Below are 21,161 nucleotides of genomic sequence, written 5' to 3' on the forward strand. Positions count from 1 at the left end.
ACCGTGGACGTTGGAGAGAGCATTGTAAGACGCCATGCTGACCAGATTCTAGAGTCACTGGAAAACGTCAAATCTACACCACGATCCTATACACCTGGTGATGAAACAGAAGTACCAATTGCATCTACCTCAGAATCGGTGATATTGGAAGCAGACGAACCAAACAACGACGTTGATCCCGAATCAACTTTGCCAGAAGAACCTGATACCCCAAAGAGGCGTTATCCGGACAGAATCAGGAAGCCTCCTCAAAGACTGAATTTATAATTGATTAACTTCAGCTAATGTATATAGCAACTGTAATTGTAAATATGTTATTTAATTATTAATCGAATGTTATGTACTGTTTAGCTAAAAGGGGAGGAATTGTAGTGTACGTACCTTGAAGAAGGAACTATATTCTGCAGCTATAAATCACAACGCACAGTTCCTCAATGTGTATCCTGTTTGTAATGCACAGTTCCTAGCTATAGATAACCTACCCTCCCCATTTGTGAATCGCTATAAAAACCACTACTCCCCTCTCTAGATTAGAATGGCTTGTCAACTTGAATCCTGTGTTTACCACATCGTTCCCTCTCTTTGTATCACTAGATATGAAATATTGTCAACATTTAGTATTAACAGGACCTTCCATAATGGGTCAAGTTTCCTCCGGTCCCATTTCCAAGTGGCGCTGGCGTCTGCTTGTGTTCAAAGCGTGGCTGAAAATGTCTGATAGGTAAAATCTTCACTGATTTCCCCCGTCCGGCACAGTTCTTATTCATGACAACACCTCCTGTGACAGTTCTATTTTTGGAGGAGTCCTGTGCGTGAGATACTTGCCAGCAGCCACTCACATGAATGTGACACCGAGATAAGAAAATCACAAGCCTCTCGCGCGCTGAGACTTTTCTAAAATGGGGCACTTAGTGCAGTGAAATGAGAGCCTTTCTGCATCATTCCACCTCCCACCCCCTCCAATGAGATACCAATGCTTTCATTCACCAGGCACATTATGGAAAACCATTACAGATTAAATCCAGGAAGAAAAGCATCCAAGAATACCTGAGTCTTCACAAGAATAATGTCCTCTACATTCCGTTTGAATACTTTCGCTGACCTATATTGGCTCACAGTTCAGCAGCGTCTTAAATTTAAAATTCTCATCCTTGCGTTCAAATCCTTCCATGGCCTCGCCCCTCTCTATCTCTGTAACCTCCTCCAGCCCTAAAACCCTCCGAGATCTCTGCGCTCCTCCAATTCTGGCCTTTTGTGCATCCCTGATTTCTTTTGCTCTACCATTGGCGGCCGTGCCTTCAGCTGTCTAGGCCCTAAGCTCTGGAATTCCCTCCCTAAATCTCTCTGCCTCTCTACCTCTCTCTCCACCTTTAAGACGCTCCTTAAAACTTAATTCTTTGACCACCTGTCCTAATATCTCCTATATGGCTCGGTGTCAATCTTTGTCTGATTATGCTCCTGTGAAGCACCTTGGAGAGTGTTTTACTACATTACAAGTGCAGTTGTTGATGTTGTTGTTGAAGGACCTGGACCGATGTCCTAGGGGAAGTGTTTGCTAGTGCTCTGGGGGAGGGTTTAAACTAAAATGGCAGGGGGTTGGGAACTTGAGCAGGGAGACAGAGGAAAGGGAAACAAGGATAGAAGCAAAAGACAGGAAGGAGAAAAACAAAGGTGGCAGTCAGAGAACTCAAGGGTTTAAATCAAACATGGCCACAGTAAATAATAATTCTAAAAGGTGTAAGAGTGTTAAAAAAACAAGCCTGAAGGCCTTGTGTCTTAATGAGAGGAGCATTCGTAATAAGGTGGATGAATTAGCTGCGCAAATAGAGGTAAACGGATATGATATGATTGGGATTACGGAAACATGGCTCCAGGGTGACCAAGGCTGGGAACTCAACATCCAGGGGTATTCAATATTCAGGAAAGATAGGTAAAAAGGAAAAGGAGGTGGGGTATCATTGCTGGTTAAAGAGGGGATTAACACAATTGAAAGGAAGGATATTAGCTCTGATGATGTGGAATCTGTGTGGGTAGAACTGAGGAATACCAAGGGGCAGAAAACGTTAGTGGGAGTGATATACAGACCCCCAAACAGTAATGCGGAGTTTGGGGATGGCATTAAACGGGAAATTAGAGACGCATGCAATAAGGGCACAGCAGTTATCATGGGTGACTTTAATCTACATATAGATTGGGCTAAACAAATTAGTAACAATACTGTGGAGGAGGAATTCCTGGAGTGTATGCGGGATGGTTTCCTGGACCAAATGTCGAGGAACCAACTAAGATCAGGCCATCTTAGACTGGGTATTATGTAATGAGAAAGGATTAATTAGCAATCTTGTTGTGCGAGGCCCCTTGGGTCGGAGCGATCATAATATGATAGAAATCTTCATTAAGATGGAGAGTGAAGTAGTTGACTCAGAGACTAGGGTCCTGAATTTAAATAAAGGAAACTATGATGGTATGAGGCGCGAGTTGGGTAGGATTGATTGGGGAATGTTACTCAAAGTGTTGACGGTGGATAGGCAATGGCAAACATTCAAAGATCGCATGGATGAACTACAGAATTTGTTCATCCCTGTTAGGCATAAAAATAAAACAAAAAAGGTGACTCAACCGTGGCTAACAAGGGAAATTAGGGGTAGTATAAGATCCAAGGAGAGGGCATATAAATCTATATTAATTAAGAGGGGGAAAATAGAGTATGAGAGTAAGCTTGCAGGGAACATAAAAACTGACTGTAAAAGCTTTTATAGATATGTGAAGAGAAAAAGATTGGTGAAGTCAAGCGTAGGTCCCTTGCAGTCAGAATCAGGGGAATTTATAATGGGGAACAAAGAAATGGCTGACCAATTAAATACATACTTTGGTTCTGTCTTCACAAAGGAGGTCACAAATAACCTCCCAGAGATGTCGGGGAACATAGGGTCTAATGAGAGGGAGGAACTGAAAGAAATCAGTATTTGTAGGGAAATGGTGTTAGGGAAATTGACTGGATTGAAGGCCGATAAATCCCCAGGGCCTGATAATCTACATCCTAGGGTACTTAAGGAAGTGGCCCTAGAAATAGTAGATGCATTGCTGGTCATCTTCCAAAATTCGATAGACTCTGGAACAGTTCCCATGGATTGGAGGGTAGCTAATGTTACCCCACTATTCAAAAAAGGTGGTAGAGAGAAAATGGGGAATTATAGACCGGTAAGCCTGACATCGGTAGTCGGGAAAATGCTAGAGTCCATTATAAAAGATGTAATAGCAGTGCACTTGGAAAACAGTGACCCGATCGGACAAAGTCAACATGGATTTACAAAAGGTAAATCGTGCTTGACTAATCTACTAGAATTTTTTGAGGATGTAACTGGTGGAATATGTTAGATCCGTGTGTTAATGGAGACACGGAATGCAGGAGTTGATTTAACAAGTGTTTACTGAACAAAGTCTGGAGGTGAACTAACTACACAAGACGCTCTACAGGCTTATATACCCGAGTGGTCACTACTGGTACTACAGTATACAGGGGCTTCAAAAACATAGTTCCTCTTAAAGGTACATATACTACAATTCCTCCCCTTTTAGATAAATAATACATAACATTTTAAGTAATCATTAAATAACATTTTTACAAGAACAATAATATACACATTTGCTGAAGTTAATCAATTACAAATTCAGTCTCTCTGGAGGCTTCCTGACTTGGTCCGGATAACGCCTCGGTGGTGTAGTAGGTTTCGGTGGTGTAGTAGGTTCTTTTGGCAAGGTCGATTTGGCTTCAATGCCAGTGTCGGGTTCATCTGGTTCCAGTATCACCAGATCGGAGGTAGATACTATGGGTATCTCTGCTTCATCACTAGGCATATAGAGTTGTGGTGTAGGTTGCCCTTTATCGGATGACTCTATGATCTGGTCAGCATGGCGCCTTATTATGCTTTCTCCAATGTCCACGGTATACATCAGCGGTCCTAGTTGTGTGCAAATAGTTCCAGGCTGCCATTTCTCGGTACGGTAGTCCCGGGCCAAAACTGGTTGACCTATCTGGAAGGTTCTAGTTGGCCTTTCATTCATGCTTTGAAATTGCCGGTTCTCTACGTCCCTTCTGATGTTTGGCTTGACCAAATCCAGCCGGCATCTTAGTCTTCTATTGAAAAACATCATGGCGGGGGTTTGGTTTGTAACCACATGTGTTGCATTCCTGTACGCAAACAAGAAGTTATCTACCTTATGTTGTAGATTTATGTCTTCATTACCCATGGCCTTCTTGAAGGTCTGGACAAACCTTTCAGCCAATCCATTGGTGGAGGGATGGTATGGGGCGGACGTGTAGTGCTTAACCCCATTGTTTTTTAAGAACTTCCTGAATTCTTCGGATACAAATTGCGGTCCATTATCAGAACAGATCTGTTCAGGCAGCCCATTCCTGGCAAATACGGTCCTTAATACTGTGATGGTTTTTTCCATGGTGGTGGAGGACATCTTTATTACCTCCGGCCACTTGGAATGTGCATCCACCGCGATTAAGAACATTGAGTCCATAAATGGACCAGCAAAGTCGATGTGTACCCTTTGCCATGGAGATGAGGGCCACTCCCATGGATGTAGAGGGGCTTGTGGTGGGGCGTTTTGGACCTTCTGGCATCCTAGACAGCTCTTGGTCATTTCTTCGATGTCTCCATCGATACCTGGCCACCACACAAACGCTCTGGCTAAGTTCTTCATTTTCACTCCACCCAGATGCCCCTCGTGAAGCTCCTTTAGCACTCTATCCTTGAGTTTGGGTGGAATCACCACTCTGGATCCACACATCAAGGTTCCTCGGCACACTGACAGCTGTTCTCTTCTTTGCGAGAATGCTGGCAACAGCGGTTCGCCATGTGCTGGCCATCCCTTCACCGTTAAATCGTAGACTCGTGAGAGAGTCGGGTCATTTCGCGTTTCCTTTTCAATGGTAGAATTTGTCACCGGTAGACATTCCACTATGGTCGAGTGGAACATCTCCACTGGGTCCACTGTAGGCGCCTCTTCCACCGTTGGCAACGGTAGGCGCGATAATCCGTCAGCATTCCCATGCTGTTTTGTTCCTTTGTATTCTATGTCATATTAGTGTGCCCCTAGGAAAAGGGACCACCTCTGTAGCCTTTGCGCTGTCATAATGGGAACGCCCTTTTTAGGGTTGAATATGGAGACGAGGGGTTGATGGTCAGTCAACAAGGTAAATTTTTGTCCATGTAGGTAATGGTTGAATTTCTTCACCCCCCACACCAGGCTGAGTGCCTCCCTGTCGATCTGGGCATAGTTACGCTCAGCTGAGTTCAATGAGCGTGACGCAAAAGCTATCGGCCGCTCCGAGCCATCAGGGAATCTATGCGATAATACCGCTCCCACGCCGTAAGGGGATGCATCGCACGCCAGTCTGATTGGCAGTGATGGGTTGTAATGAGCCAACACTTCCCTGGACGTGATCAAGCCTTTGCATTTATGGAAGGCACGTTTACAGTCTTCGCTCCATTTCCAAACTACTCCCGTTTGTAGCAGTGCGTTAAGCGGGTGCAGAACCGTTGACAAGTTTGGTAAAAATTTATGATAGTAATTTACTAACCCCAGGAACGACCTTAATTGTGAGACATTTTCAGGCGCTGGGGCCTTTACGACCGCTTCAATTTTTTCAGGTGACTTATGCAACCCTTCTTCGTTAATGACATGGCCACAATATGATATTTGTTTCTGGAAAAATTCGCACTTGGGGCGATTTGCTCGTAGGCCCCGTTCTCTCAGCCTTGTGAGCACCTGCTCCAAGTTGGCAAGGTGCTCGTTGTCGTTTTCTCCTGTTACAAGGATGTCGTCTAGGTAGCATTGATTCCCCGGAATCCCTTGCAGGACTTGCTCCATAGCTCTTTGCCAGATAGCCGGAGCTGATGCCACTCCGAAAACCAGTCGATTGTACTGGTACAGGCCTTTGTGTGTGTTTATCGTGAGATACTTTTTAGAGGCCTCCTCAACCTCCATCTGTAGATATGCCTGTGCTAAGTCAATTTTGGTGAAACGTTTCCCTCCGGATAGTGAGGCGAAAATATCTTCTATCCTCGGAAGAGGATACTGTACCGTGTGAAGAACCGGGTTTACAGTCACCTTAAAGTCCCCACAGATGCGAATTTTTCTCTGTTCTTCAGATTTATAATTATTCAACGTTTTCTTCATGACCGGGACGATGGGTGTTGCCCACTCGCTCCAATCTACCTTGGATAACATGCCTGCTTTTTCCAAATTCTCCAGCTCTGCCTCGACGGCTGGACGAATTGCGTATGGCACCGGCCTTGCCTTAAAAAGCTTGGGAATTGCCGCATCTTCCACTTTTATTGAGGCGGTGGCGCCTTTCAGGGTTCCTAGTTCCTGTTGAAACACTTCTTTGGCGTTAGCCAAGATTTCTTTTAATCGTCCAGGTATGATGTCATCATCGTTTTTTTTCTTACTGGTCACCGTCAGTGCCTGAATGGAGTGCCAGTCTAAACGTATCTTTCTGATCCATTCACGTCCCAACAACGGTGGACCACCATCTTGCAGAACTTATAAATACAACTTCTGTATTTCCTTGCCGTTGTATACAACAGGCACCCTTATTTTCCCTCTGGGGTATACTTTCTGCCCCGTATATGTCTTCAAGATAATGGATGTGTCTTTCAAAGGTATATGCGGAAATAGCCGCTCGTAATCCCGTTGACTTATGACAGCCAGAGCTGATCCTGTATCTAGCTCTATTTTGACTGGGGACCCCGCTATCTTGAGGGTAGCCCAAATGGTCTGGTAATCTTCTTTGGCAATTACATTATGTAATTTGAGACAGCTTAGTCTCTTTTTCCGGAGTCGCTATCGCTCTTCTGGTCTTCGGAGCTACTGTCCGTTTACATTTGTACCTTTCTGTACTTTTCCTTATTGACCTTTTTACTGCCAGCGGATTTCTTTCCAGATCTGCATACACGTGCAATGTGTCCCATCTTTCCGCATTGCCTGCATGCTTTGTCCTTGAACCAGCAGTCCTTCTGGTCATGGGTGGATCTGCCGCAGCGATAACATCTCTCGAAACCCCGTGTCATTTCATGGGTGCCGAAGTCCTGTGGCTTTTGCTGTATCTCTGCAGCTCCTCTTGCTGCTGCTTCGTATGATACAGCCACACTGAAAGCCTTGTCCAGTGTTAAATCTTTCTCAGAAAGTAGTCTTTTCTGTGTTCCTTCGCTTAGGAGACCACAGACGAATTTGTCTCGTAGAGAATCTGCCAGTCCTGCGCCAAATTGGCAGTGCTTTGACAGCTTTCGTAATTCGGTGAGGTAATCAGCGTTACTTTCATTCTTGTGCTGATTCCTCCTGAAGAACTTGAATCGTTCCGCTATCAGCAGCAGTGTTGGGTTTAAGTGCTCCTGTAAGGTATCAACAATCTCATTAAAATTCTTGTCCATCGGTTTGGCTGGAGTGATCAAATTTCGTAACAGCCCGTATGTCCTTGTGCCCATTAGATTTAGAAGTACCGATGCCTTTTCATCATCCGCTACTTCATTCGCCTTGCAATATACCTCCACTCTTTCCACATACATGGTCCAATCTTCTATAATTCTATCGAAAGCAGTAATATTGCCAGTCTTCGGCATCTTGAAAATCTAAAATGGCGCTTCCCGCGCTTTTCCGCCGCTGCCGCTGCTGTTCTCCGCGGTTCCCGTTGCGACCTGCAGCTTTTCGCGGTATTTCTATTTTTTTTTTAATATATCGCTTCAATAGTTTCTCCGTTACTTGGAGAACCGTTCCCGTCGTGGAGCGGACCCTCTGGGACTTTCCCCTCCCTCTGCTCGGTCCGAACGCCGACCTGCTTTGCAGCACCGGACGCGCCCTGAGTGCTCCACCCTCTCTCTCTCTTTGCTTCTGCTTCCGACTCGCTGCCCGGCCCCGTTACAGAGCCACCCGATCGAGCTCTAGCCCGCCGCAGCCCAGGAAGGATCAGTGCACTACCTGCCACCAGCCCGTTTAGCTGGTGAAACCACAGTTTTTTTTTCTTGCTTCTGGCTTCAACCTTCGTCTGAGGAATCGATCCCCTTGAGGTGCTGCCGAATTGCAGGTAAGTTCGTTTCTAACTCATCGCCAATGTTAGATCCGTGTGTTAATGGAGACACGGAATGCAGGAGTTGATTTAACAAGTGTTTACTGAACAAAGTCTGGAGGTGAACTAACTACACAAGACGCTCTACAGGCTTATATACCCGAGTGGTCACTACTGGTACTACAGTATACAGGGGCTTCAAAAACATAGTTCCTCTTAAAGGTACATACACTACAGAATAGATAAGGGAGAACCAGTGGATGTGGTGTATTTGGACTTTCAGAAGGCTTTCGATAAGGTCCCGCATAAGAGATTAGCGTGTAAAGTTAAGGCACATGAGATTGGGGGCAAGGTACTGACTTGGATAGAGAACTGGTTGGCAGACAGGAAGCAAAGAGTTGGAATAAACGGGTCTTTTTCCGAGTGGCAGGCAGTGACTAGTGGGATACCGCAGGGATCGGTCCTAGGACATCAGCTATTCACAATATATATAAATGATCTAGACGAGGGAACTAGATGTAATATCTCCAAGTTTGCAGATGACACAAAGCTGGGTGGGCGTGTGTGCTGTGAGGAGGATGCCGAGAAACTCCAGTATGATTTGGACAGGTTGTGTGATTGGGCAGATGCATGGCAGATGCAGTATAATGTGGATAAATGCGAGGTTATCCACTTTGGTGGCAAAAACAGGAAGGCAGATTATTATCTGAACGGCAATAGATTGGGAGAAGGGGAAGTGCAACGAGACCTGGGTGTCCTTGTGCACCAGTCACTGAAGGTAAGCATGCAGGTGCAGCAGGTGGTTAAGAAGGCAAATGGTATGTTGGCCTTCGTAGCGAGAGGGTTCGAGTACAGAAACAAGGATGTCTTGCTGCAGCTGTACAGGGCCTTGGTGAGACCACATCTTGAGTATTGTGTGCAGTTTTGGTCGCCTTATCTGAGGAAGGATGTTCTTGCCATGGAGGGAGTGCAGCGAAGATTCACCAGACTGATAACTGGGATGGCAGGAATGACGTATGAGGAGAGATTGGGTCGATTGGGCTTATACTCGCTAGAGTTTAGAAGAATGAGAGGGGATCTCATTGAAACTTATAAAATTCTAACAGGACTAGACAGACAGATGCAGGAAGGATGTTCCCGATGGCTGGGGAGTCCAGAACCAGGGGTCACAGTCTAAGGATAAGGGGTAAGCCATTTAGGTCAGAGATGAGGAGGAATTTCTTCATCCAGAGAGTGGTGAACGTGTGGAATTCTCTACCACAGAAGGCAGTGGAGGCCAATTCATTAAATATATTCAAGAAGGAGTTAGATATATTTCTTACGGCTAAAGGGATCAAGGGATATGGGGAGAAGGCAGGGACAGGGTACTGAATTTGGATGATCAGCCATGATCTCATTGAATGGCAGAGCAGGCTCGAAGGGCCGAATGGCCTACTCCTGCTCCTATCTTCTATGTTTCTGTGAAACGTTAACTAGCGTTTCTCTCTCATCCGCTGAATGACTTGCTGTAGATTTCCAGCCATTTCTTCCTGCACATACAGGGTTGTCCTCTCCGCCCATGGCCTGGTCAATGTCTACTTTACATGAAAGGTTTCACAGCCAGCATCTGTGTGTTTGGAGCCACAGAGTGGCTGTTTCAAGAATTATACCTTTTGAGAACATCAGATCTACAATGACTAGAGGTGGGTGTGGAAAGCGCACTGGAATCTGTTCAGTGTCTGAACCCAGTGTTCAGTGTGGGGTCTCTGGTGTTCCAGTTGAGGCTGTTCTGCTCATTTGCGTGATCATTTCAGCCTATGATCGGGAGAATCTATGTCCTGAGCCCTTGCAAAATCCAAACCTCAGTGTGAAGTCTGTAGATCAGCTCGACAAGACAACCAATATGGAGCAGCAACAGTTTTAATGATTACAGCACCTAGATATACATAGTAACAAGGCAGTAAATAGAAACATAGAAATATAGAAGATAGGAGCAGGAGTAGGCCATTCGGCCCCTCGAGCCGCCATTCAGTGAGATCATGGCTGATCATCCAAATTCAGTACCCTGTCCCTGCCTTCTCCCCCTATCCCTTGATCCCTTTAGCCTTAAGAAATATATCCAACTCCTTCTTGAATATATTTAATGAACTGGCCTCCACCGCCCTCTGTGACAGAGAATTCCACAGGTTCACCACTCTCTGGGTGAAGAAATTCCTCCTCATCTCAGTCCTAAATGGCTTACCCCTTATCCTTAAACTATGACCCCTGGTTCTGGACTCCCCGGCCATCGGAAACATCCTTCCTGTATCTAGTCTGTCCAGGCCTGACAGAATTTTATAGGTTTCGATGAGATCCCCTCTCAATCTTCTAAACTCCAGTGAGTATAAGCCCAATCGACACAATCTCTCCTCATACGTCATTCCTGCCATCCCAGGTATCAGCCTGGTGAATCTTCGCTGCACTCCTTCCATGGCAAGAACATCCTTCCTCAGGTAAGGTGACCAAAACTGCACACAGTACTCAAGGTGCGGTCTCACCAAGGCCCTGTACAACTGCAGCAAGACATCCTTGTTCCTGTACTCGAACCCTCTTGCTACGACGGCCAACATACCATTTACCTTCTTAACCGCCTGCTGCACCTGCATGCTTACCTTCAGCGACTGGTGCACAAGAACACCCAGGTTTCTTTGCACTTCCCCTTCTCCCAATCTATTGCCATTCAAATAATAATCTGCCTTCCGGTTTTTGCCACCAACATGGATAACCTCACATTTATCCACGTTATAGTGCATTTGCCATGTTTCTGCCCAATCACCCAACCTGTCCAAATCGTACTGGAGTTTCACGACACCCTCCTCACAGCATACCCTCCCACCCAGCTTTGTGTCATCTGCAAATTTGGAGATATTACATCCAATTCCCTCATCCAGATCATTAATATATATTGTGAACAGCTGGGGTCCTAGGACCGATCCTTGCGGTACCCCACTAGTCACTGCCTGCCACTCGGAAAATGACCTGTTTATTCCAACTCTTTGCTTTCTATCTGCCAACCAGTTCTCTATCCAAGTCAATACCTTGCCCCCAATCCCATGTGCCTTAATTTTGCACGCTAATCTCTTATGCGGGACCTTATCGAAAGCCTTCTGAAAGTTCAAATACACCACATCCATTGGTTCTCCCTTATCTATTCTACCAGTTACATCCTCAAAAAATTCCAGTAGATTAGTCAAGCACAATTTACCTTTTGTAAATCCATGTTGACTTTTTCCGATCCTGTCACTGCTTTCCAAGTGCTCTGCTATTACATCTTTTATAATGGACTCTAGCATTTTCCCCACTACCGATGTCAGGCTTACCGGTCTATAATTCCCCGCTTTTTCTCTACCACCTTTTTTGAATAGTGGGGTAACATTAGCTACCCTCCAATCCATGGGTACTGTTCCAGAGTCTATCGAGTTCTGGAAGATGACCAGCAATGCATCTACTATCTCCTGGGCCACTTCCTTAAGTACCCTAGGATGTAGATTATCAGGCCCTGGGGATTTATCGGCCTTCAATCCCATCAACTTCCCCAACACCATTTCCCTACAAATACTGATTTCTTTCAGTTCCTCCCTCTCATTAGTCCCTATGTTCCCTGACATCTCTGGGAGGTTATTTGTGTCCTCCTTTGTGAAGACAGAACCAAAATATGTATTTAATTGGTCTGCCATTTCTTTGTTCCCCATTATAAATTCCCCTGATTCTGACTGTAAGAGACCTACGCTTGACTTCACCAATCTTTTTCTCTTCACATATCTATAAAAGCTTTTACAGTCAGTTTTTATGTTCCCTGCAAGCTTACTTTCATAATCTATTTTCCCCCTCTGAATTAATCCCTTTGTCCGCCTTTGCTGAATCCTAAACTGCTCCCAATCCTCAGGTTTGCTGCTTTTTTTGGCCAATTTATATGTCCTCTCTTTGGATCTTATGTTATCCCTAATTTCCCTTGTTAGCCACGGTTGAGTCACCTTTTTTAATTTATTTTTATGCCAAACAGGGATGAACAGAAAATGCTGTCAGGCAGCAGGTCAGGCAGCATCTGTGGAGAGAGAAACAGAGTTAACATTTCAGGTCGATGACCCTTCGTCAGAGCTGGAAAAAGTTGGAGATGGAACAGGTTTTTAAGCAAGTGAGGGGGCAGGGAAAGGGGGGAGGGGAGGAAAGAACTAAAGGGAAGGTCTGTGATAGGATGGAAGGCAGGAGAAATTAAGAGACAAAAGGGATGATGGTGCAAGGCAAAAAGAGATGGTATTGGGACAAGTTAAGAAGCAAAAGATGGCTCTAGATGAAGTGTAAATGGCAATGGCTGCCATGTGTGAGAGTGAGAAAAAAAAATGAAAAAAGATAGTGGCAGAGGTTATGGTCTGAAATTGTTGAACTCTGTGTTGAGTCCAGAGGGCTGTAAAGTGCCTAATCGAAAGATGAGGTGTTGTTCCTCGAGCTTACGTTGAGCTTCATTGGAACAGTGTAAGAGGCAGAGGACGGAGAGGTCAGAGTGGGAGTGGAGCGGGGAATTAAAGTGACAGGCGACCGGAAGCTCGGGGTCAGCCTTACGGACTGAAATACAAAAAGTAAATACAAAAGATAGATATTGCCCCCAATCCTTTGCAGAACAGGTGACCATGTGTTGAAACTGTTCCTTGTACTTTGCTCCTGTTCTACCCGTTCCTCCTTAAGGCAGTTCTTTATATACTCCAACTCCATGTGGTATCCACATGACCATGACATAATCCACCCTCAGCCAATCAGTGACGCAGTAGCCCCTTTAACTATTGACTTACTTTCAGTTTCTTTCTCCCTGACTTTCTTCAGCAGTTTTCCAGCAGACACAGCTTAAACTACAGTAAGTCAGTTTAGGATTACAAGTCCAGTTACAGTGGTGACTTGCCAAAGGAGCTGACTTGTTTGAGGACAGGGCACAGAAGGACATTTGAGACATGATAGACCTGTACCAACAATGAGGGGCAGTGGGTTATCTATACCAGCAGCAATCTAAGCTTGGTATACATTAGTCATACTAGTCAATGGCCTGTGGTCAAAACCAAGCGCAGTCTCTTCTCCCAAACGACCCCCCCCCATTGCCCCCGGCCCCCATGATGGTTGGTCTCTTCCATCAGTTCATAACCACTAATTTCTTCCCATTCAGTCTTCCTTGACTGCAACCTCCTTATGATGGCTACTTTTATTAACCCACATCTAATATAACTATTCTAGTGGGTGAATTCCGGCCTATTCTTTGCTGTGCGCAGAAAATATTTTAAAACATGAATCTTTCTGGAGAATCAATGGTCAGACAGTTCTTCGTAGGAGACAGGAATGTGACAGGAGAGAAAGGGAGCATTCATTCCAGACTCTGACCTTCCTGGACAATAGTCCTATCCTATGAAGAGTGCTGTGTAGGAGTCAGGACACCGTGAGAGATTGTAGCACAGAAACAGTCGTTGATTTAAAATGTAAATTAAACTCTTCCATTATTCTGAAGTGTACGGACCAATACTTGGCTCTCGAGGGAATGAGAAAATTGTGGATTTTCTTATTTTGTGAAACTTAAAAACTCATCATGATACACTTCTGACATCTCTGTCTCCAAGTTATTTTATAAACTGAAATTAATTCCTGTGTAACATTGAAGTGAAGAGATGGTTAAGGCCCCCTCAGTATGTCATTCCCTGTATTGTCGTGTTGGATGGCACACCCTTCAGTGGCTCTCAGGTCCTCCCCATTCCCCCAGATAGACAATAGCCAGACTTTATGTTGGGGTAGACTTTTCTTGCCATGTTGAGACATAAACAGTCGAGTGAACAAGATGTCACAACCCAAGAGATCGTGTCACTGGGTGTGAGAATAATGCTATTGACTGTTTCTCAGCTCATGGGAGTTGAAAGCATCTTAGATACACATGTTGAAGATCAGGCCACTGCTTAGGCTTCACTGCAAAATGTTTATCGGTAAACACTCCAACATCAAAAAAAAATGGACTATTTTACTTAAGTAGGACAAAGTAAAATGGCTTTCATTGATGTAATTAATAGATGACAAGGAGACAATTTCCTCTGGGTCCAATCTATACAATACAGATTTTTATTTTAAAAACAAACGCATTCAGTTCATGTCTGGAACATGAGTATGATGCAGTGAGAGACTGATGAGGTTCTTTGAACTAGCACAAGGAAAGAGAGAAGTGGCGAGGCAGTATATGAGGTGGAAAATAACATTGTTGGAATTGTTGCGACCTAGGAAAGTTGTTGAATAGTAACAATCGGTCAGGAGGCAGGGTGAGAGTATGGCTACACCATGTGGTGAATGGGTAGTTGTAACATTAGGGCCTGGTGCAATCCAACCGTGCAGAGACAGAGTATTGAGTGCACTGGTTACCAACGTCCGGATCAAGAAAGGCATGAAGAGAGAGGGAGGTCCCCATGTTCTCCCATCCTGTCTTTTTTTTCTTGTGACTTGCCCTTGGCAGCCCTTTAGAAGGGCTCTTCGAGAACAGTGGAAAGTTAATGTTTCAGGTGTGACCCTATCATTTTCTTTCAGATGCTTTCATGTGTGATGTCGCCAGAGTTTTCAATTTCTAGTTCTGAGACAGTGAGCTCAAACTCTCAGTATAATGACCATTGGCATACTTAGAACAGAGAGGCACTGTATGTACACTGTGAACTATGGAGCAGGGGAGGGGCAGTTTGGGGAATGGGATCTTTCCACTTTATCTTTGTGTCTGTGTAAAATGGCTGTATTGTGATGTTGGGAGTGAAGAGTTGTACAGTCTGATGGAGCTGTGTGTTGGGGTGAAGAGTTGTACAGTCTGATGGAGCTGTGTGTTGGGGTAAAGAGTTGTACAGTCTGATGGAGCTGTGTGTTGGGGTGAAGAGCTGTACAGTCTGATGGAGCTGTGTGTTGGGTGAAGAGTTGTACAGTCTGATGGAGCTGTATGTTGGGGTGAAGAGTTGTACAGTCTGATGGAGCTGTGTGTTGGGTGAAGAGTTGTACAGTCTGATGGAGCTGTGTGTTGGGGTGAAGAGTTGTACAGTCTGATGGAGCTGTGTGTTGGGTGAAGAGTTGTACAGTCTGATGGAGCTGTGTGTTGGGGTGAAGAGCTTTACAGTCTGATGGAGCTGTGTGTTGGGGTGAAGAGTTGTACAGTCTGATGGAGCTGTGTGTTGGGGTGAAGAGTTGTACAGTCTGATGGAGCTGTGTGTTGGGGTGAAGAGTTGTACAGTCTGATGGAGCTGTGTGTTGGGTGAAGAGTTGTACAGTCTGATGGAGCTGTGTGTTGGGGTGAAGAGTTGTACAGTCTGATGGAGCTGTGTGTTGGGGTGAAGAGTTGTACAGTCTGATGGAGCTGTGTGTTGGGGTGAAGAGTTGTACAGTCTGATGGAGCTGTGTGTTGGGGTGAAGAGTTGTACAGTCTGATGGAGCTGTGTGTTGGGGTGAAGAGTTGTACAGTCTGATGGAGCTGTGTGTTGGGTGAAGAGTTGTACAGTCTGATGGAGCTGTGTGTTGGGGTGAAGAGTTGTACAGTCTGATGGAGCTGTCTGTTGGAGTGAAGAATTGTACAGTCTGATGGAGCTGTGTGTTGGGGTGAAGAGTTGTACAGTCTGATGGAGCTGTGTGTTGGGGTGAAGAGTTGTACAGTCTGATGGAGCTGTGTGTTGGGGTGAAGAGTTCTACAGTCTGATGGAGCTGTGTGTTGGGTGAAGAGTTGTACAGTCTGATGGAGCTGTGTGTTGGGGTGAAGAGTTGTACAGTCTGATGGAGCTGTGTGTTGGGGTGAAGAGTTGTACAGTCTGATGGAGCTGTGTGTTGGGGTGAAGAGTTGTACAGTCTGATGGAGCTGTGTGTTGGGGTGAAGAGTTGTACAGTCTGATGGGGCTGTGTGTTGTTGGGGTGAAGAGTTGTACAGTCTGATGGAGCTATGTGTTGTTGGGGTGAAGAGTTGTACAGTCTGATGGAGCTGTGTGTTGTTGGGGTGAAGAGTTGTACAGTCTGATGGAGCTGTGTGTTAGGGTGAAGAGTTGTACAGTCTGATGGAGCTGTCTGTTGGAGTGAAGAGTTGTACAGTCTGATGGAGCTGTGTGTTGGGGTGAAGAGTTGTACAGTCTGATGGAGCTGTGTGTTGTTGGGGTGAAGAGTTGTACAGTCTGATGGAGCTGTGTGTTGTTGGGGTGAAGAGTTGTACAGTCTGATGGAGCTATGTGTTGTTGGGGTGAAGAGTTGTACAGTCTGATGGAGCTGTGTGCTAGGGTGAAGAGTTGTACAGTCTGATGGAGCTGTCTGTTGGAGTGAAGAGTTGTACAGTCTGATGGAGGTGTGTGTTGTTAGGGTGAAGAGTTGTACAGTCTGATGGAGCTATATGTTGGGGTGAAGAGTTGTACAGTCTGATGGAGCTGTGTGTTGGGGTGAAGAGTTGTACAGTCTGATGGAGCTGTGTGTTGTTGGGGTGAAGAGTTGTACAGTCTGATGGAGCTATGTGTTGTTGGGGTGAAGAGTTGTACAGTCTGATGGAGCTGTGTGTTGTTGGGGTGAGGAGTTGTACAGTCTGATGGAGCTGTGTGTTAGGGTGAAGAGTTGTACAGTCTGATGGAGCTGTCTGTTGGAGTGAAGAGTTGTACAGTCTGATGGTGGTGTGTTGTTGGGGCGAAGAGTTGTACAGTCTGATGGAACTGTGTTGTTGGAGTGAAGAGTTGTACAGTCTGATGGAGCTGTGGGTTGTTGGGGTGAAGAGTTGTACAGTCTGATGGAGCTGTGTGTTGGGTGAACAGTTGTACAGTCTGATGGAGCTGTGTGTTGTTGGGGTGAAGAGTTGTACAGTCTGATGGAGCTGTGTGTTAGGGTGAAGAGTTGTACAGTCTGATGGAGCTGTCTGTTGGAGTGAAGAGTTGTACAGTCTGATGGAGGTGTGTTGGGGTGAAGAGTTGTACAGTCTGATGGAGCTGTGGGTTGTTGGGGTGAAGAGATGTACAGTCTAATGGAGCTCTGTGATGTTGGGATGAAGAGTTGTACAGTCTGATGGAGCTGTGTGTTGGGTGAACAGTTGTACAGTCTGATGGAGCTGTGTGTTGTTGGGGTGAAGAGTTGTACAGTCTGATGGAGCTGTGTGTTGTTGGGGTGAAGAGTTGTACAGTCTGATGGAGCTGTGTGTTGGGTGAACAGTTGTACAGTCTGATGGAGCTGTGTGTTGTTGGGGTGAAGATTTGTACAGTCTGATGGAGCTGTGTGTTGTTGGGGTGAAGAGTTGTACAGTCTGATGGAGCTGTGGGTTGTTGGGGTGAAGAGTTGTACAGTCTCTTGGAGCTGTGTGTTGTTGGGGTGAAGAGTTGTACAGTCTAATGGAGCTGTGTGACGTTGGGGTGAAGAGTTGTACAGTCTGATGGAGCTCTGTGATGTTGGGGTGAACAGTTGTACAGTCTGATGGAGCTGTGTGTTGTTGGGGTGAAGAGTTGTACAGTCTGATGGAGCTGTGTGTTGGGTGAACAGTTGTACAGTCTGATGGAGCTCTGTGATGTTGGGGTGAAGAGTTGTACAGTCTGATGGAGCTGTGTGTTGGGGTGAAGAGTTGTACAGTCTGATGGAGCTATGTGTTGGGGTGAAGAGTTGTACAGTCTGATGGAGCTGTGTGTTGTTGGGGTGAAGAGATGTACAGTCTGATGGAGCTGTGTGTTGTTGGGGTGAAGAGATGTACAGTCTGATGGAGCTGTGTGTTAGGGTGAAGAGTTGTACATTCTGATGGAGCTGTCTGTTGGAGTGAAGAGTTGTACAGTCTGATGGAGCTGTGTGTTGGGGTGAAGAGTTGTACAGTCTGATGGAGCTCTGTTGTTGGGGTGAAGAGTTGTACAGTCTGATGGAGCTATGTGTTGTTGGGGTGAAGAGTTGTACAGTCTGATGGAGCTGTGTGTTGCGGTGAAGAGTTGTACAGTCTGATGGAGCTGTGTGTTAGGGTGAAGAGTTGTACAGTCTGATGGAGCTGTCTGTTGGAGTGAAGAGTTGTACAGTCTGATGGAGGTGTGTGTTGTTGGGGTGAAGAGTTGTACAGTCTGATGGAGCTGTGGGTTGTTGGGGTGAAGAGTTGTACAGTCTGATGGAGCTGTGCGTTGTTGGGGTGAAGAGTTGTACAGTCTGATGGAGCTGCGTGTTGGGGTGAAGAGTTGTACAGTCTGATGGAGCGGTGTGTTGGGTGAAGAGTTGTACAGTCTGATGGAGCTGTGTGTTGGGGTGAAGAGTTGTACAGTCTGATGGAGCTGTGTGTTGGGGTGAAGAGTTGTACAGTCTGATGGAGCTGTGTGTTAGGGTGAAGAGTTGTACAGTCTGATGGAGCTGTCTGTTGGAGTGAAGAGTTGTACAGTCTGATGGAGGTGTGTTGTTGGGGTGAAGAGTTGTACAGTCTGATGGAGCTGTGGGTTGTTGGGGTGAAGAGTTGTACAGTCTAATGGAGCTGTGTGATGTTGGGGTGAAGAGTTGTACAGTCTGATGGAGCTGTGTGTTGGGTGAACAGTTGTACAGTCTGATGGAGCTGTGTGTTGTTGGGGTGAAGAGTTGTACAGTCTGATGGAGCTGTGTGTTGTTGGGGTGAAGAGTTGTACAGTCTGATGGAGCTGTGTGTTGGGTGAACAGTTGTACAGTCTGATGGAGCTGTGTGTTGTTGGGGTGAAGAGTTGTACAGTCTGATGGAGCTGTGTGTTGGGTGAACAGTTGTACAGTCTGATGGAGCTGTGTGTTGGGGTGAAGAGTTGTACAGTCTGATGGAGCTGTGTGTTGTTGGGGTGAAGAGTTGTACAGTCTGATGGAGCTGTGTGTTGTTGGGGTGAAGAGTTGTACAGTCTGATGGAGCTGTGAGTTGTTGGGGTGAAGAGTTGTACAGTCTCTTGGAGCTGTGTGTTGTTGGGGTGAAGAGTTGTACAATCTAATGGAGCTGTGTGATGTTGGGGTGAAGAGTTGTACAGTCTGATGGTGCTCTGTGATGTTGGGGTGAACAATTGTACAGTCTGATGGAGCTGTGTGTTGTTGGGGTGAAGAGTTGTACAGTCTGATGGAGCTGTGTGTTGGATGAACAGTTGTACAGTCTGATGGAGCTGTGTGTTGTTGGGGTGAAGTGTTGTACAGTCTGATGGTGCTCTGTGATGTTGGGGTGAAGAGTTGTACAGTCTGATGGAGCTGTGTGTTGGGGTGAAGAGTTGTACAGTCTGATGGAGCTGTGTGTTGTTGGGCTGAAGAGTTGTACCGTCTGATGGAGCTGTGTGTTGTTGGGGTGAAGAGTTGTACAGTCTGATGGAGTTCTGTGTTGTTGGGGTGAAGAGTTGTACAGTCTGATGGAGCTGTGTGTTGTTGGGGTGAAGAGTTGTACAGTCTGATGGAGTTCTGTGTTGTTGGGGTGAAGAGTTGTACAGTCTGATGGAGCTGTGTGTTATTGGGGGTGAAGAGATGTAGGGGGAAATATTTGGTTGCTTTGTGCCTCCCGTAGCACTCTAAAAGCAACTATCGCCCGGGTGCGGCTCCACCAATGCCTCCCGTGAAATTCAGCGACAGGTTAGCCACAGTGGTAACCGTTAGTGCCCCGCGGCGCTGCGCCGCTGGTGATGACATCATCGCCATGCGCAGCGCCCCGCTTGCACCCCGGCCGCGATCTTCGGTAGCGCCCCCTGACTTACCGCCGGACGCTATGTCCGACAGGGTCAGGGGGGCCTACCTGCGGCCGGGGCGCCACTAATTAAAGGCAAGGTGCCGGGCGGCCATTTTTGTTGCTGGTCGCCTGCCAGCACCTGCCCCCGTTGCCGTCCCCGGCCTCCTCTTCAGCCCCCCACAATGGAGCTGTGTGATCTTGGGCAATGGATCTGATGTGTCTGACAATGTTGGGAGATGTGCTCTGTACAGTCTGACACTGCTATGCAGTATTGGGAAATGGAGGGCCATACGGACTGACCTGAGTACTCTACTACTTTGTACAAAATGGGGACATCAAGACCAGACTGCCACATGCTGCATCCATGTCCTAATGTCCAGCGGTTTTCTTTTTTGTTCCAGGGTTTCATCACAGATCTGAAGATAAAAAATGATCCGCGAGCAGCCCGGCTTTACTGTGAAGAGGACGATGATGGAGAGGTCAGTAATATAGTTGCCTTCAGCTGATGAGTGTGAGAAACCTGATTGTTTTGCTTTGTCCGGCTCCTTAGAGAGCTGGAGAAACTGTTACAATGCCAGGGTTCACACTGAACCGTGTAGTGTCAGGCTCCAGTCTGGTTCTGATGCTGTAGTAGGGTTAGTGTTGAGCTGTATAATATCAGGCTCCAGTCGGTTCTGATGCTGTGGTGATGCTAATATTGAACTCTGACAATGGGCTCCATTCTTGCTGTTTTATCTTTTGCTGGAAGTTCTGAATAATAATGAGTTCCATGGAGTTTGCTGGAATGACACTGGGTCGGGTCTCCAGAGCAGTGTTGGGCAGGAGGAAGGGAGAGGAGAAAGTGAAGTTGGCAGAAGCTGTGGTGAATCATTATTTCCTGAAATTTTCTCCCAACTGCTTGGAATAAACAAATTTTAAGAGGTTTAAATATTCCTATCTAAATATATCCTAAGGCTACAGCAAGCAACTTGATTAATGTGAATTAGTGCTCTCCACAGCTGTGCTTTAGCCTTGATTCCTGTCCATGCAGTCGAGATGAGCTTTGCAGTAGATTGCCAAGTGACCCTGCATGAAGGCAGACTTTTGGTTCCAGTAGTTTTCCTCCCAACACCCCCCTGTCCTGGGTTCATTAAAACCCAGCAGTGAAATTTATTCAGGTGTAAAACAACTTGATGTGGGGCAGCCATCACCAGTTCCTGTTGGCTTACAAACTCCATCCTGCAGGCTCCTCCTGACTTCTGTGCGCTCAACCTCACCAGTTGCCTATGAGCAACATAGTCAGGCCTTGGGGACTGTCAGTAAATGCTCATACTCAAGCTGATGTGAAACATGTATGAGAACATCCAATAGGACCATACTATATCAGCAACATTTTCAAAATTGAGTTTGTATTTTTAAAGTTTAATGTGGGCGTCACTGGCAAGGCTGGCATTTATTGCC

At 46.1% G+C, this 21,161-nt stretch overlaps 1 protein-coding gene across 2 annotated transcripts in view; it reads left to right on the forward strand.

Moving 5' to 3' along the window:
• col18a1a (collagen type XVIII alpha 1 chain a) overlaps positions 1 to 21,161 on the forward strand; it is a 381,250-nt gene that overhangs the window by 216,398 nt on the left and 143,691 nt on the right. For both annotated transcript variants that reach the window (XM_085985533.1, XM_085985532.1), the window contains one exon: positions 20,123 to 20,200. In XM_085985533.1, the coding sequence (XP_085841659.1) occupies positions 20,123 to 20,200 (78 nt within the window). The remainder of the gene's footprint in view (positions 1 to 20,122; positions 20,201 to 21,161) is intronic.

Source organism: Somniosus microcephalus, chromosome 4 (assembly GCF_052327205.1).
Source record: "Somniosus microcephalus isolate GS21.2 chromosome 4, FLI_Smic_1.0, whole genome shotgun sequence".
NCBI classification, from domain to species: domain Eukaryota; kingdom Metazoa; phylum Chordata; class Chondrichthyes; order Squaliformes; family Somniosidae; genus Somniosus; species Somniosus microcephalus.